The sequence below is a fragment of the Crocodylus siamensis genome, chromosome 7 (assembly GCF_052110815.1).
Source record: "Crocodylus siamensis isolate JL-2025a chromosome 7, ASM5211081v1, whole genome shotgun sequence".
Taxonomy (NCBI): Eukaryota; Metazoa; Chordata; order Crocodylia; family Crocodylidae; genus Crocodylus; species Crocodylus siamensis.
Window position 1 is genome coordinate 54,458,559 of NC_143401.1, and position 16,021 is coordinate 54,474,579.

Consider the following 16,021-nt stretch of genomic DNA (forward strand, 5'->3'; position numbering starts at 1 on the left):
ACTTGAAAATTGCCAATGTAACTGAACTGAATGGCTACCAGTCCTTTCCTAGGACTCTGGCGTATCAACCAATGCTTTCTACAGAAACACAAGGAAGAGGATTGTTTGTGTATTTACACAGCAGTGACCCACTCCTAGCTTATAGCATACTGATGCAGCCCCAGGCACATTGAGAAATAGGTTCAGAGCTTCAGTCAACATATATCTCAGAGTGGTTTACAGCAAATTTGAATTGGAAGATTTATAGAAACAAGCCTGAAAAAAGCAAAACTGAACCTGTTCGGGATGCAGGAATACATATTTTTAAATTATGGAATTCCACTGTAAGTGTGAGTAATCAGAAAGATTATAAGACTACCCAATTTTCTTTTACACATGCCCCCAAATATACACACACACACAATTTTTGGAAGGCTCCAAGAAAGGAAAATAAAAATAAAGTTTTACCCTGGAGTATGGGTAAGTACCAGAGGTTTGGGGTGTGCAGGACTAGGGGCCATAAGGTACAGTAGGACTCGACCTATCACACCAGTGCTAGGTTCAACTCTAAGCACTGGCTCTGAGACCACGTGCCTACTCTGGAGCCACAAGCTGGGTCCAGGGTCACATGCTGGGTTGGACCTGGCACTCTGGTCTGGATATGGACCAACTCTGCACATCATCCCAACCTGGCATGGGTCCAGAAATATGGTGGCTGGAAGGAAGGGTGGGGGGGGGCAGGGAAACAGTGGCAGCATTAGCTGTTGTGGCTCCCAGAGCCATAAGGTATTTTCTCACATATAACATGCACTCCAATTTTTCCCAGCTCGTTTTGGGGTAAGACATGCAAGTATATTCCAGAAAATATGCCCTGTTGCAAGACAAAAGGGAAGTGGCTGCTATGCAGCCAGGAAAGTCCAGGATGATCATCAGCCCTGGTTTAAAAAACATCCTTCAACCTTAATTACATCAAGGACGTAGGTTTCTCCTTCTCTTCTAGGGACTAGCTCCCAACTGCTCACCAAGGTGATCCAACCATCTTGTCCAAGCGTAGCTTTGAATAGGTAGTATGGTCACTCAAACTATTATGCATTACAAAGAGGTCTGAATCAATGGTAAACTGTTCACCAGCACTCTAACCCAAAATATTTTGATTATGGCAAACAGAACACTATAGGATATATTTTCCATTGGTCCCACTCCTTGGTCTGACACCATGTAACACCGTTCTGTTGGCTCCCTCTTGGATCCAGACACCTCTGCTACTGTTTCTCTATTGCTCGCTTATTCCCCCTAAACACCAAACTCGGGTGCTTCCAACATTCTTTAATTCATCCTCCCTGGTTTCTTACCAAACCTGCAACAATGTAACCAAACCTCCCACCATATTTTCAACAAAAGTCTTCAATCCTACCTCTTTGACCATGTCTTCATAGGTATGAATGGCAGTTTCCATGTCAATAATCTGGTTAAACTTCCCAGGGAAAGGCCCATCGCTGCCTGTAGCAAGAATGAGATGGGAATAGGAAATCTCCTGGGGAGAGAAAAGGTGGAACAGGATGTTAGGCTTCATTTTGAGAAGTCCAGGATAAGGGAGCCACTTCCTGGGCAGTGTTCTGGTATTATGCCTCCTCCATCACTTGCATCAAAACTGTGATGCAACCCTCTAAGACAGCTTTGCAGGATTAATGTATTCAGAGAACTCAGAATAAAGTTGACAGGACATGATCTGAACACACCAATCGGAACCAGATGAGTTTGAACATGTAATGGAGTGTTACAGCTTTCTCTCTCAGGCTGATGACCTATAAAAGATGTGTTTTGTGGACTCAGGCTAAGCTGTAGCACCCAACTATGCACATCACAAAAAGTTTTTTGTTTTTGTTTTTTTTTTTTAAACATTTTATTAGAAAAACTGACACTATCAAACACATTAAGAAAAACAACAAAGAAACGAAACCCACCTGAGGTTTCACAAAGTTAATACAAACTCACTTTCACAAAATTTCCTAACATTCACAGAAGAAACAATACCACTTGTGACTTACTGAAAACCCCATTTAGAAATCATTTAACTTGCTTCATATATAATTCCAAGTTCCCTCACCCACTCTTGGAGCCCCTTATCCATTTTATCAGAGGGGGGAAAAAAAAAAAAAAAACAGGCACTATTAAACACATTGTGGAACCAGGATCCCACCTTATTACATAATATTCACATATTCAATGTCGCATTCGACCTGCTGAAAATGCCATTCAGGGAACAACTTATCTATTGTTCTGATATAACGAGAGTTCCCCCCTTGATACCAAACCAAAAAAAAGGATGAGAAGCCCCCCCCCACCCTTGCTGGCAAATATGCTGTCCCTTAAACTATCCTATGCCTACGCGGGGCTGAAACAACCCTCTGAAGTCCAGCCCTTCCCATGGCGTTGTATCCCCTCCTTGCATTACAAGTGGCTCCTTTTTGGCACCCTCAGCTGACAAGCTAGGGCAGCAGTGGGCAATTATTTCAGGTGGAGAGCTGCTTACCCAGTTTTGGCAAGCTGTCAAGGGCTGCATGGGTAGCCCTGCCCCTTGACAGGTGCCCCACCCCCTGGTCACCATCTTGGGACCAATGTCTCAGGACCAGCACTGGCAGGACCCAGAGTGGGGCACAGGCTGGCAGGGGTCTGGAGCCAGGCTGGACTGCACCAGCAGGGAGAGGGAGGAGCTGGCCCAGCTCCATAAAGTCCCTGCCAGCCAGGACCCTGTACCCCTTCTGCCTTGCTCTGGGCCCCGCCAGCGCTGGCCCCAGGACATTGGTGTGTGTCCCACGCTCCCGTGCCTGCTCACTCCCAGTACCCCACGCTCCACAGCAGGGAAGGAGCTGGTGCTGAGTGCGGGAAAAGTGGCTCCTCACCCACCCTGTGGCTGGTGCTCCCTGCACACAGGGCAGGCACAGGCCGCCCCACCCTCCCCTGCACTCAGCACCAGCTTGTAACCCACCCCTGCTGTCAGCCTGGGTCCCATGCTGGCTCCGGGCTCACCTATCGGGGCTGTGCCACAGTGGCAGCAGCTGCAGCTCCCACATTTGATGTGCTGGGCAGCGCTTGCCACCGCCACATCTGGACTGCCTAGTGTGTGAGCTGTGGGCGGGCGGCAGCAGCAGCAAACACTGCTCAGTACAGCAAGCAGGGGGGCTGCAGCTGCTCCTGCCAAGGCGCAGCCCCAATGGGCAAGACCAGAGCTGGCATGGGGCCCAGGCTGGCAGCAGGGATGGGTGACAAGCTGGTGCTGAGCGCAGAGAAAAAGCAGCCCCTCACCCGCCTCATGCTGCAGCCACTCACAGCCTGCGTGGGGTTGCCTGTGCCTGCTCAGGACAGCCCCACGCAGGTTACAAGCAGCTGCAGCAGGGAGCGCAGGCCATGCAGCAGGCAAGGGGACGCTTTTCCCTGCACTCAGCTTTTTCCCTGGGCTCCTTCCCTGCCAGAGGTCCCGCCCACCCCCCTCCCTTACCTGAGGTTCTGGCACCAGTGCAGCCATGTGGTCCCGCTAAACTGGGAATTTTCAGGCCAGCTTGCAGAGGCACTTAAGGCAAGGGATGTAGTTGTCATGGGAGATTTAAATTACCCGGACATCGGATGGGAGGAACAGTCAGCCAGGTCAGACCGTTCCAGGAGGTTCCTGGCTGAGATACAGGACCTCCACTTAATTCAGGAGGTGCACAGTCCCACCAGAGGAAATGCCCTGTTGGACCTGGTCCTGGCCACAGGTGACAAGCTGGTAAGGGGCCTCCAGGTCCTTGAGCACCTGGGTGATAGCGATCATCGCTTGCTGGAATTCACTATCCAGCGCAGGGTGTCAAAAGCCTGCAGCAAGGCGGTAGCCCTAGACTTCAAGAAGGCCAGCTTCAACGAGTTGAGATTAGTGGGAGAGGTGCTGGGGTTCTCAAGAGCAGGGGAACTCAGTGCCCAAGATGAATGGTCATTCCTTAAGGAGACGATACTCCAGGCCCAAGGGGTGACCATCCCAACAGGAAGCAAGGGGGGCAGGAGTGCCCGTAAGCCCCCCTGGCTCACCAAGGGTGTACGGGAATGCCTGATTGCCAAAAAGGTGGCGTACAACCAGTGGAAGGTGGGGGGGTGCTATCTCCAAAGAGGAGTATACCTCCTCTGCTTAGGCCTGTAGGGGGGCTGTCAGGAAAGCTAAGGCAGACTTAGAGCTAGGACTTGCGTCCAAAATCAAAGATAACAAAGTCCTTTTTCAAATATGTAGGGAGGATGAAGAAAGCATAGGGATATGTGGGGCCCCTGCAAGATCCTCTGGGCAATCTGGTGGTTGTGCCAGAGGATAAAGCAGACCTCTTTAACCAATTCTTCACCTCCATTTTCTTGTCCAGGGACTGGGACTTCCCCACCGTGGTGCAAGATGGACTTGACGGGAATGCCTCCAGACCTCAGGTTGGGGAGAACCGGGTTAGAGAGCTTCTGGAGGGGCTGGATGTGTTCAAATCAGCAGGTCCAGATGCTCTCCACCACAGGGTGTTGAGGGAGCTAGCAGGGGTTATTTCAGGGCCCTTGGCACGGCTTTACGAGCGCTCCTGGTGCTCGGGCCAGGTGCCAGATGATTGGAAGATAGCCAACGTGGTCCCCATATTTAAAAAAGGGAGGAGGGAGGACCCGGGGCAACTACAGGCCCAGTCTTACCTCAATCCTAGGGAAGCTCTTTGAGAAGATCATCTTGGAGCACATCTGCGATGGGCCAGCCTCAGAGATGATGCTCAAGGGCAACCAGCACGGTTTCATTAGGGGCAGGTCATGTCAGACCAACCTGATTGCCTTTTACGATCAGGTCACAAAAGCCTTGGATGCAGGTGTTGCCATGGATGTAGTCTTTCTGGACTTCAGCAAGGCCTTGGCACCGTTTCCCACCCCATCCTCATTAAAAAATTGGGCGACTGTGGCATTGATGCCTACACAATCAGATGGATTGCAGATTGGCTGAAGGGCTGCACTCAGAGGGTGGTGGTGGACAGGTCATATTTGACCTAGGGAGAAGTGGGCAGCGGAGTCCCCCAGGGCTCAGTCCTTGGGCCCACGCTGTTCAATTTCTTTATCAGTGATTTGGAAGACGGGGTGAAAAGCACCCTGTTTAAATTAGCTGATGATACCAAAATTTGGGGTGAGGTGAGCACACTAGTAGGGAGGGAAAGACTGCAGCAAGACCTGGATAGGTTGAAGGGGTGGGCTAGCAAAAACAGGATGCACTTCAATAATGACAAGTACAGGGTGCTGCACTTGGGCAGCAGTAACCAGCAGCACACTTATAAGATGGGAAACTCCCTTCTTGAGAGCACGGAGACCGAAAGGGATCTTGGAGTCATTACTGACTCCAAGATGAACATGGGCCGACAATGCGAGGTCACGGTTGGCAGGGCTAACTGGACCATGTCATGCATCCACAGGTGCATCTCTAGCAGGACCAAGGAGGTGATCCTCCCCCTCTATGCAACACTGGTCAGGCCACAGCTGGAGTACTGCGTCCAGTTCTGTGCGTCCCACTTCAGGTGGGATGTGGACAACATTAAGAGGGTCCAGAGAAGGGCCACCCGCATGATCCAGGGAAGTTTATATAGCTGTTTCCTGCACTTTAACTACTCTATGCATATTTAAAGGACTTCAGACTCCTTCATTTAGTTGTTTTTACTGGCAGTAAGAGAGTGACCAGCGAGGCTACAAACCTGACGAGACTGGTGCACAGCATTTATTCATGCCTTCTTAAAAATATTTACTCTGCTCCAATCCCTAGCTCACACCCTATGCCAGCTCACTCTGACCACTGAAAAGCTGCCACATACGGCTCAAATGGGCAATGAAGGAATAACAAGCCTCCCAGGCAATGCTTACCAATTAAAGTTTGGGGTATCTACTCAGAATTTCTGTAAGCATTGATCTAAATTTTAAATATGTTGCTTGAAGACTGCATTTTTGCAGTCACCTTTGACAAAGAAGGTAGAAAGCAGAACAAGGCAGCACCTTAGAGACTAACTGGTTTACACACGGATTCACTTTAAGTAACAGCCTACTTATAGAATCATAGAAGATTAGAGTTGAAAGGGACCTCAAAAGGTCATCTAGTCCAACCCCCTGCTCAAAGCAGGACCATCCTTAGCCAGATCATTTCAGCTAGGACTTTGTTGAGTCAGGCCTAAAAAACCTTCAGGGATGGAAATTTCACCATGTCTCCAGGTAATCCATTCCAATGCTTCAGCACTCTTCTAATGATAATATCCAACTTAAACTTCCCTTGCTGAAGCTTGAGACCATTGTTCCTTGTCCCGTCATCTGTCACCACTGACAGGTAGTTGAAGGTTGCTATCAAGTTCCCCCTCAGTACTCTCTTCAGCAGACTAAATAAGCCCAGTTCCCTCAGACCCTCCTCATAAATGATGTGCCCCAGCCCCATTATAACTTTTGTTGCCCTCTGTTGGACTCTCTCCAACTTGTCCACATCCTTTCTGTAGTGGGGGACCCAAAACTGGACACAGTACTCCAGGTGAGACCTCACTAGTGCAAATACTTCTTCAGATGCTATGCCTCTCTGAACCAGCTAGTCTCTAATAAGGCTAGAAAGAAACTTTGCATTTGTGCCTGGGCAAGTTGCCTATCTGTCCCAGAATAAGACTATCCTGGGATTGGTGTGTATATATACACTGCCCTTCTAATCAGGGTGTAGTGAGCAGCTGAAAGTAGTGCCACTTTTCTGCCATTGATTCAATAATGTAGTCTTGAGATAATTGTATGGATATACTTTGCAATATCCCAGGATAAACTGTAACTACCTCTTACCCAGGAAACTTTTTTGTACCCTGGACTTATCCCAGGACAACAGAAATGGGATGTCTATGATTTCACTTTATCCCAGGATAAAATAGATGCCATAGTTTTTCCCAGGGTAAATCTCTCAACAATATATCCAAAATTCCAATGCTGGGAGCTGAATTTTCAGTAATCCAAATACCGAAGAACCCAACTTTGGATCCTATGAGTTTATCTGTATTTTATAGGATTCTGTATATTGCAACAAAAGGACAGAGCTTCCAAAACCTTTTGAGAAGCTCTAGATCAGGAGTAGGCAAAATACAGCACATGGAACATACCTGGCCTGCCAATTGATTCTATCCAGCCTGCGGATAAGTTCTGGGTAGACCTGTATCACGTTAGTTAGCATGTTAATAAATGCTATTATTTTGATTAAGTGTGGAAACATGAAGGATCATTTATACTATAAATGGCATAACAATTTTTAAGTATTGCTGTTGTTAAACACAATGGGCATCTATACACATGATGGAGCTCTGCTTCAACCTGTGCTAATTAGCATGCATCAGAGCATGTTACTTAGCATGCTCCAGCAGCCTCTGCATCACATATATTCAGTGCCCCCATGGTTCAAAATGGCAGGGGGTCACTTTAACTAAAGCTCATCAAACCATTTACTTAAGTCACCCACACTGCAATTTTGAAGCATGGGACTCTGAACACTTGTGATGCTGCAGGTGTTTTAATTAGAGCAGCTGAGAGCCACTCTAATTAAAGCATTCTCCCCTACCCCCCAGCACATATATAAATGTCCAATCAATTTTCTGTGCCGTCCCAAAAGCTCACCAAAACTAATTAAGTGGCACTCCAGCCCAAATAGTTACCCACCCCTGCTGTAGATCAAAATAATCTGTTTGCAAACTCTAGGCCAGCAGTTTGCAATGATGGTTCTTTTGAGGAGGGGGCAAAGCAATAAGCACTAGCTCTTCCCTGGCTGGCTCCTATGCAAAAGGCAAGTGGAGGCTCATCTCTTCCTGGCTCCAGTGCAGAGATAAACTCATGCTTGTTCCTGCCAGCCCCATGTGAGCAGCTAAGTGCAGGTTCATCCATGTTTAGTTCCAGTGCTAGCTGCTAAACCCATAATTATCCCTGCCCTACAAGGAGCTAAGTGCTTACTCTGAGCCCTACCCCTCCACAGTGCTGTACCAGGAGTTAAGTGTTGCAGTAAATACGTTTGTCATCGAAATGGGGCACTGCTCAATTCACAGGAGTTACGGAGGTATCTCAGGAGCCTAGAGAGACTGAGAACCACTGCTCTAGACAAATTAAGACACAGAGGCAATTATATAAACCAGACCAGGCTTTTGACTGTATCCAGTGTGTACATTCAGTTATATGGGATGTGTACAAATAGGACAACATTAGGGAGACACCACATCCCTCCAGTAGTTTTCACAGTTACCTTGCTTTCTTGGAATGATGTTTCAGGCAAGATCAGGTGTCCCAGAAAGAAGAAAACCTAAAATACTCAACAATTCCTTTATCTCTCTCACCTGCTAGTTTAGACTGAGTTATTCAAAGGCCAGATGGCCACTTTAAAACCTTCTAATTCAGACTCTTCCAGTCATGTAACAGAAAAGAATAGTAAATGACCAATCAAAAATATCTAACATAGCTTGGGTTTCACATACTGAATTCTTACAGGAGACAGGTTGACCAATCCAAATAAAAACCCTGCAAAGAAATTCACAATTTAACACCTCAAACACTACATGAGAGGGAGTATTTACTTCACAAATACAGCACATAATTTATTCATTGCATGTCATGTAGTCAGTTCTGGACACACTCACCTTACCATCATTCAACAAAACTTGGGTTTTTTCTAGGTCTATTCCAACCACCTTGGCTTGTCGAAAGCTACTTCCAAAACTCACAGAATAAGAAATGAAAGTTTTCTTGGCAAATCCTGGAATTAAAAAAGGAGGAAGAAGTTAATGCTACTTCTGTATTAGTAAAGAATATAAGAAGTTACAAAGAAAGTAGGGAACTAGGAAGTTCATCTTCCACTACATCTCCAGTAATCCAGTTCCAATGATCCTCTTTTAGTTGTGAGGTTTAGGTTTTATATATTTCCTGGACCCAGGGCTGTCCCAAAGGAGCAACCACCCTGGGCCCTGCACTATGGGGGACCCTGCAGAGCTGGGCAGAGCAGCGGCTCCGCATCCAACTGCTCACTACCAGCCCCCTGTGCTGCCACCACCACCAATGGCGGCAGCAGCTTCTTTGGATCCAGGGCCTGTGGGATCGGAGCAAGGGCAGGGCCCCGCATGGGCTGATTTGCCCCGGGCCCCGCACCCTGCTCAGGTCGGCTCTGCCTAGACCATCACAGCTACAACAGTACTTCAACCCTCCATTAGTTCTAAATTCTTGCTTAAATTATTGCACAGAATACTACCCGATCCATGGCACCTGTCTCCTGAGGCCTATTTTCTCTATCCAATATAAAATCCCAGAAATTTTTACCTCAGCTGACAACTGAAGACATAGCCATACAATAAAATATCATTTAGAATCAAATGAGCTTGAAGCAAGAGTTTTGGTTTTCTTATAAATATACAAGCCTGCAAGGCAAAACCATATTAACGTCTATCATCCATGTTAGCTTCAGGGATGAAGGTCAGTATCGTTTAAATTGAAAATCCATGGACTACTAGAATATAAAAAGGTTGGAGACCGCTGGTTTAAGTGGGAAATCACCTTTGGCATTTAGAAGCAACCCAAGATCTACCATGCACCGCTGCCCTTCGCCCCACCCCAGATTAAGGCAGAGGGAGAAAAAAAATTATTTGGGGCACGCCTCCCCAGCATGTAAATCCCACTCGGCCAAGGCCCCACTCAATTTACCCCTGCTCCTGCCTCTGCGGCACTGCCCCTCACCATGGTGGCCTTGATCTAGCCCCTGCTCCTTCCCTCCCCCACAGACTGACCTGCTGGGCTGGAGCGTGGACGTGCACGCACACTAGCTCTCATCCCCCCACCCCAGCCTCGAATCGACTCCAAGAGGCTCCAGGATCTACCACAAGAGGCTCTGAGATCTACTGGTGGATCAAGATTCACTGGTTGGTGACTACTGATATAAACACTGATACCAAAAAAATTGAAGATCGATGTCTGGAGAAGTGATGGGCTCATCTGCAGCGAGCTTCTGAATGAAAGACTTGGAGAACAACTGTGTTAGTGTTTCTGCTTGTACTGCTAACAGCAACCAGATGAAAATACTGGGAGACATTGAGAAACATTCCCTGCCAGATTATTCAGTTTTAATGCAGATCTAAATTTGGCCTAGTATAATTTGGCAGAGTCTTTTGGGGTTTTTATGGTTTAAGTTAAGTCCGGGACCAAACCAGAGTATTTGCTCTCTGTGTAGAAGGAAAAGAGAGAGAGAGAGAGAAGGGTAGTCAAGGTACTTTTCTTAATAGTGACCACCTAGTTTTAAAACATGCTCAGACACAGAGGGTGAACCAGCTACTAGTCACATCTTATACCGGTACAGTATGTCTACAGTGTGGGGTTTGCCTGGGTCCAGTTATATTAGTGTTGCTAATTCCCAATGTTCATTAAGTCATGGCTCAGTTCTGCAACCTCCCACTGCAAAAGAGTTCATTGTCTAGCTTTAACAGCATAACTTTTTTTTTTAATTAAGTTATTGATGTACAGTCCTTTTTGTTTTGACCTCCTGTTTTTGAGCTTTTGATGTTTAAAGATTCGTTTAAACGTGAAGGCTAGATAACTTTCTTTAGATTAGAAGAAAAAAGTCTGTAAAATGGGTTTCTCATGTTATCTCATGTCTCCTGGAAGTTGAACTTATAAATAATGCCAAATACTGCAAGGCCCTTTATAAAGTTTCATAGCCAAGACGCCAAGAGAGACAATCCCCCAAATCCTACGGAGTCTCAGCTGCAGAACTCATGACTCAAAAGTACCAAGAAGGATAAAAATGACAAGTTCAAGTGGAACGGTGCTTTCAAGCTTTTGTTTATAATAGTGCTCATTAAATCTTGGAAAATGATCCTTCATGTAATTAATGCTAGCACAGCATTCCTATTGCCGGGGAAGCTTAGCTGCTAGGCTGTAGACATTGTATTGATCCTAGGACAAAATGAGGGGACAAAGTGCAAATATACAGAGGCCCATGCCCATTATCCTGGGGTTTGACTTGCATCAGAACTCATCTCTACTTCATAGGTATTTAAATTGGGACAATGGGCTTATACGCCCGTAGGATCCCAGAATGTGTCTTGGTAGAAATCTCTGTTTTTAGCCAAATAAGGAGGTAATAACAGTTTATCCTAAGAAATTTCAGAAGTATGTCTGTAGTTATCCAGGAATTTTATCACTGAATTAATGGCAGAAAAGCAGCAGTGCATTCAGCTCCTCATTAAACCTTTACTAAAAAGAGCGATACGTGTACATGCCAAACATAGGCACAACTTAACTGAGGGCAAATGCAACGTTTGTTCCTAGCATATGATTTTGTTTTCAAACACAGAGCTATTGTAATGGCACAACTACGTTTGTGCTGTCACTATTTGTGCTGTCACTAAATCAGGGATTTAAACCTTTGATTTTAGAAGGTAACAATGGTCTCAAATTTTGAGAAGATGCATGATTGGTTTAAATCATGAGCCACTGTCTATTTTGGAATTTTGTCTGTTTTTGACAACATTGTCTACTGTCTTTTTGGAATGGTCATTGAGCCATTGTCTATTTTGGAGTGCTATAAAAAAAGTGTTTGTTTTTTGAAAACTTTGCAGTTCATCTTTCAGCTTGGAGTACCACACCTCTCTGTGACGTAAATGAATCCCAAGGGACCAGAGATGGTCCACAGACTTTAAGAAAAAACAAATAAGAAGTTACCACTCTCTACAGAGGCTCGGAGGGCAGCAACATTGTGGTGGAAAGCATCTCTCATATCCACAAGAATAAATGGGATTCCCCAGGACTTTAGTTGGCTGGCAGCTGCAATTCCCCCAAAACCACCTCCAACGATCACAACACACACAGAGTCATCCACTGAGAGCTTGGATCCCATCGTGGATGGCAGAACTTCAAGATAAAATCTAAGGTGAAAGAAGAAAAACAAGGTGCCATGAGAATACTTTTCCTGTGGAAACTAATGTCTTAAGACTTGAATATAAAGTGATTAGTACTTGTGTGCAGAAGTCTCTGGAGGCCTGGGGCCTGTGTCAGCAGAATATTTTAAAATATTAATACAAAGCACTTATAGAATATGCCTCCACTGCAATGGCTGGATGCCAACTGTGTGTGTTCTGCAAAATGCTCTTACTTGCCTCTATACAGTATAGCACCTCTTACACACCTGGAGGTCTTCACCCATTATACAACAACATACCAGGCACTTACAAGACAATATTAGTAGCATAGGCTTCTGTTCTGTGCCCAAAAACAACATATTGGAAGAAATCCCACAGCCCTTAATGTGCTTGTCAGCTGCTCTGGGCTTTTGACTACAGTACCTCCCCCCAGCCTCCAAGTTTTAAAAGACAAAATGGCATCTAGATCAGGGGTTGTCAACTGGGGGTACATGCACCCCCATGGGTACTTGGGAAGGCCCTAAAGGGTACACAGGCAGGTGGGGATGGAGCACTGCCACCCACCACACCGCACTACTGCACGTCCTGCCACACGCCACCCCTGTTGCCCATCCGGCCACATGCCACCCCTCCCCTGCACACCACCCCTGCTTCCTGTTCAGCTACTGGGGGTATACATATTAAAAAAGGTTAAAAACCCCTGATCTAGATAACAGAAAATATAGGGTAGAGCTGTGAGAAACCTAGCTGTCATTAAGATTCCTCCTCTTACAGCTCTCTGCTAAAGTGTAACCCAGCAGCAAAGCAAAGCAAGAAGGGAGACCACTCAGTAGTACAAGACCTCCATCTCCATTTCCTACATTTCACCATAGCAATAGCATCCACTTCCCTCCTTAATATTTTTAGTGAGTCCCTGGGGAGGGAGAAACAGAAGTGCACCATTTCTCCCTCAAAGATAGGGTAGGAGGGAACAAAGCAATGAAGACAGCATCAGAAGTTCCTCCAAAGAGAAGAGCAAATCATAGTTTCATAGTTTCTCGGGTCAGAAGGAACCCGAGTAGATCATCGAGTCCGACCCCCTGCCATGGCAGCAAAGAGTACTGGGGTCAAATGACCCCAGCAAGATGTTCATCTAACCTCCTCTTAAACACCCCCAGGGTAGGAGCCTGCACCACTTCTCTTGGAAGTTGGTTCCAGATTCTAGCCGCCCTGCCCGTGAAGTAGCGCCTCCTGATATCTAGCCTAAATATACCCTCTGCCAGTTTGTGACTGTTATTTCTAGTCACTCCTGGCAGCGCTCGGGGGAACAGGGACTCCCCCAAGGCCTGCTGGTCCCCTCTGACTAGTTTGTAACTGGCCACTAGATCCCCCCTCAGCCTTCTCTTGTGGAGACTGAATAGGTTCAGGTCCTGTAGCCTCTCCTTGTAGGGCCTGCCCTGCTGCCCCCTGATCATGCGAATCACAGGAGCCATGATTAAAGTTATCAGCATCTGTAAAATAGCACCAAGGCATAAAAGTGCCTTTCCCACCATAGCCTTGATACCATAACAACACAACTAAGGAATCCTATTCAGAGGTAAAACCTAAAAACAGGCTGTTGTTCAAAAAATTAATTAAAGAAACAAACTAAACAATGCCTGCTTCCTCACAAGGCTGACATCCTGCACGTCCTACCTTATCTGTGGTTACCACTGTATTCCTTCTTATTCTTCCTCTCTGGAGTTCATGTGTGACTACAGTTTACCTCGTTACTTAAACTTGTTGAGACAAAGCTACCTTGTGTATTGTGAAACAGCACAGGAACATTAGACTGGAGGAGCCTTCTGGCATTTGTTGCTTTAGCAATACATGGGCCGCTGTTCAGGTTAATGCAATTACAAGCCAAACAGACTCTTCTAGAAACTTGTGTGGCTTCTCACATGTTTCTTGCAGACTCTAATGAACAAAGTAATTGGTTCACACAGTAGGTACAGAGAGGCAAAAGGGTAGGGGCAAATGAGTTTGCTTTTTACTTTATTGAGAGTACAGGAACAACTTTGGCTCTGCCAGAGGCAACAGCGAACAACTTTAGAGGCATTTTGTTGTAATTTATCATGTTTTGCACTTCTTGCAGGTAGTTAATACCTGTGCAAGACAGAGGAGACATCTGGTTCCAAAACAGTTTCAACCAGCTTTGTTGGAAAATTCCCAGCCAGCTCTATTATTTAATATCAGATTACAGTTTTAAAAAGCTCCCCCCAGTACATTCAGGTAAAGCCATGCTGATCACAGCAGCTATATATCTGGCATTATTCTTTTAAATGGCTTTCCCTGCCTCCTGTTTTCTGAAACAAGAGCAGGAGCTTCAGTGTTAAGAAATCCTGCTGGCCTCTGAGCTGCAGGTAAAGATCGTTTCCCTGCCAGCCTACAAACTAGCTAACACACAAACTTTAAGCAAAGCAAACCCTGTTGTTTCCAGCTTCATAATTCTTCACTTACCTACTGAACCCAGCACTCAGGAGAACAAGACTTGAATTTCCTGGATCACCTCATGCCAATAAACACAGCATAAAAAGAGTAGACAAAATCGTGTTTCTACAGCCAGCAGCTGAGCAGCAAGTTATATCCTGCAGGTTCGGCCCAAGTTTCCATGGGTCAGGAAAGCAGCAGCCCCAAGCTGGGGTGTTAAGCAAAAGCCTGATTTTCTCCAACCTCATCCGTTTAATCATGATGATTCAGCAAACACAGTCGAAAGATTGGGGGGGGGAAGGGTGAATGCATAAAACAGTTATATCAGCTCCTGCTGCCATCTAATGGAGCCACAAGCAAGCTGCAGTGAAGACAGGGATAAGGTGGATGACAGGTAGATATAATACTCTTTTTTTCTTAAAGTAACAGAGGCCAGTCTTGTGAAGATGAAATAGAAGCAGAGGTCAACTGATGCTCTGAGTGAAGCCTTCTTTTGGTCACCCCCATAGCAGAATCATGGGCTCGGTTGATGTTGGAAATGTTCACTGTTTGGTGTGGATGCAGCAGCTAATAATTGAATGAATTTGGCTGAGCCACTTGAAAACTGGCAAGTTATGGCTTTGTTTTGGAGTCTACAGAGAAAGCAAGCCTGGATCAGTGATGTATCATGTTTTGGCACACATGGGGCCCAGCATCTGGTCCTTAGGCTACCAGGGGAAAGTCAGGGTGCTCACAACAGGTGGGCTATATGTGCTTGCTCCTTGTAAAGGCTGAGGCAGGAAAGCAGCACAGAAACCAAGAGTCCCTGCTGCTCTCCTGCATTGCGGCTGCCTCAGATGGGGTGTGGAACTGAATTTCCTGGCACTGGGACAATGATCTGAAATGATGAGCTAGAAGCTAGTAATTGGCTTTGCATTTTTTATTGCAAATAAAAAGGCTATTTTCATTAAAAAAGATTCAGTTAGAGATTCCTGACAACTTTTACTGTGACTTTATCGCTTTACTAAAATCACGCATTATCTGTACCATGAACTCACGACAAACTGCTAGCCCCAAGTACAAGATTGCAACAGTATGTGGGAGACATTCTTCTCCAGCTAATTGGGAACACGTGTTGTCCATTAGTATCCTGATTTCTAATATAATTTTACCCTTGGAAAAACAGTACGAGGAGGAAACAGTGGGACACTTCAGGGATGATAAGCATTTGTAAAACCTAGAAGTTACCTTTTCAGTGCATCTTTGGAAGGAGAGGGAGACCCTGGTACTTGAATTAGATCCAAGTTAGTAACTAGTCTCACCTAGAATCAAGCACAGTCCTGGTGATACTGGTTTAGGAATGGATCCTATCTTGAGATGATGGATTCATTTTCATAAGAAGGCAGCAAAAGGACTGACAGACCCCCTTGGCTCAATAGGGATGTCATAGACCTCCTGAAATTAAAAAAGAAGCTTATAAGGGATGGAAGTCAGAAATCACCACCAAAGAGGAGTACTCAGCAATAGCCCACACCTGTAGGGAGCAGATTAGGAAAACAAAAGCACAAACCAAATACACATTAGCAACCAGAATCCAGGACAACAAAAAATCCTTCTTTAGATATGTAGAAAGTCAGAGAAAAAAGGGAAACAGGACCCCTGGTGAAAGAAATGGGACAGCTATTGCAAAACTC

General features: G+C 45.9%; 1 protein-coding gene across 2 annotated transcripts in view; it reads right to left on the reverse strand.

The window, feature by feature from the left end:
- The window catches only part of AIFM2 (AIF family member 2, ferroptosis suppressor), a 152,169-nt gene that overhangs the window by 14,806 nt on the left and 121,342 nt on the right, over positions 1-16,021 (reverse strand). Inside the window, exons 6-9 of one of the 2 annotated variants that reach the window (XM_090058250.1) lie at positions 15,650-15,782; positions 11,704-11,906; positions 8,637-8,752; positions 1,394-1,513 (exon numbers count right to left, since the gene is read on the reverse strand). In XM_090058250.1, coding sequence (XP_089914376.1) covers positions 1,394-1,513; positions 8,637-8,752; positions 11,704-11,878 — 411 coding nt within the window. In that variant the 5' untranslated portion in view covers positions 11,879-11,906; positions 15,650-15,782. Of the gene's footprint in view, positions 1-1,393; positions 1,514-8,636; positions 8,753-11,703; positions 11,907-14,378; positions 14,613-15,649; positions 15,783-16,021 lie in introns of those variants that run through there. The other variant, XM_090058249.1, reaches the window with a different exon arrangement.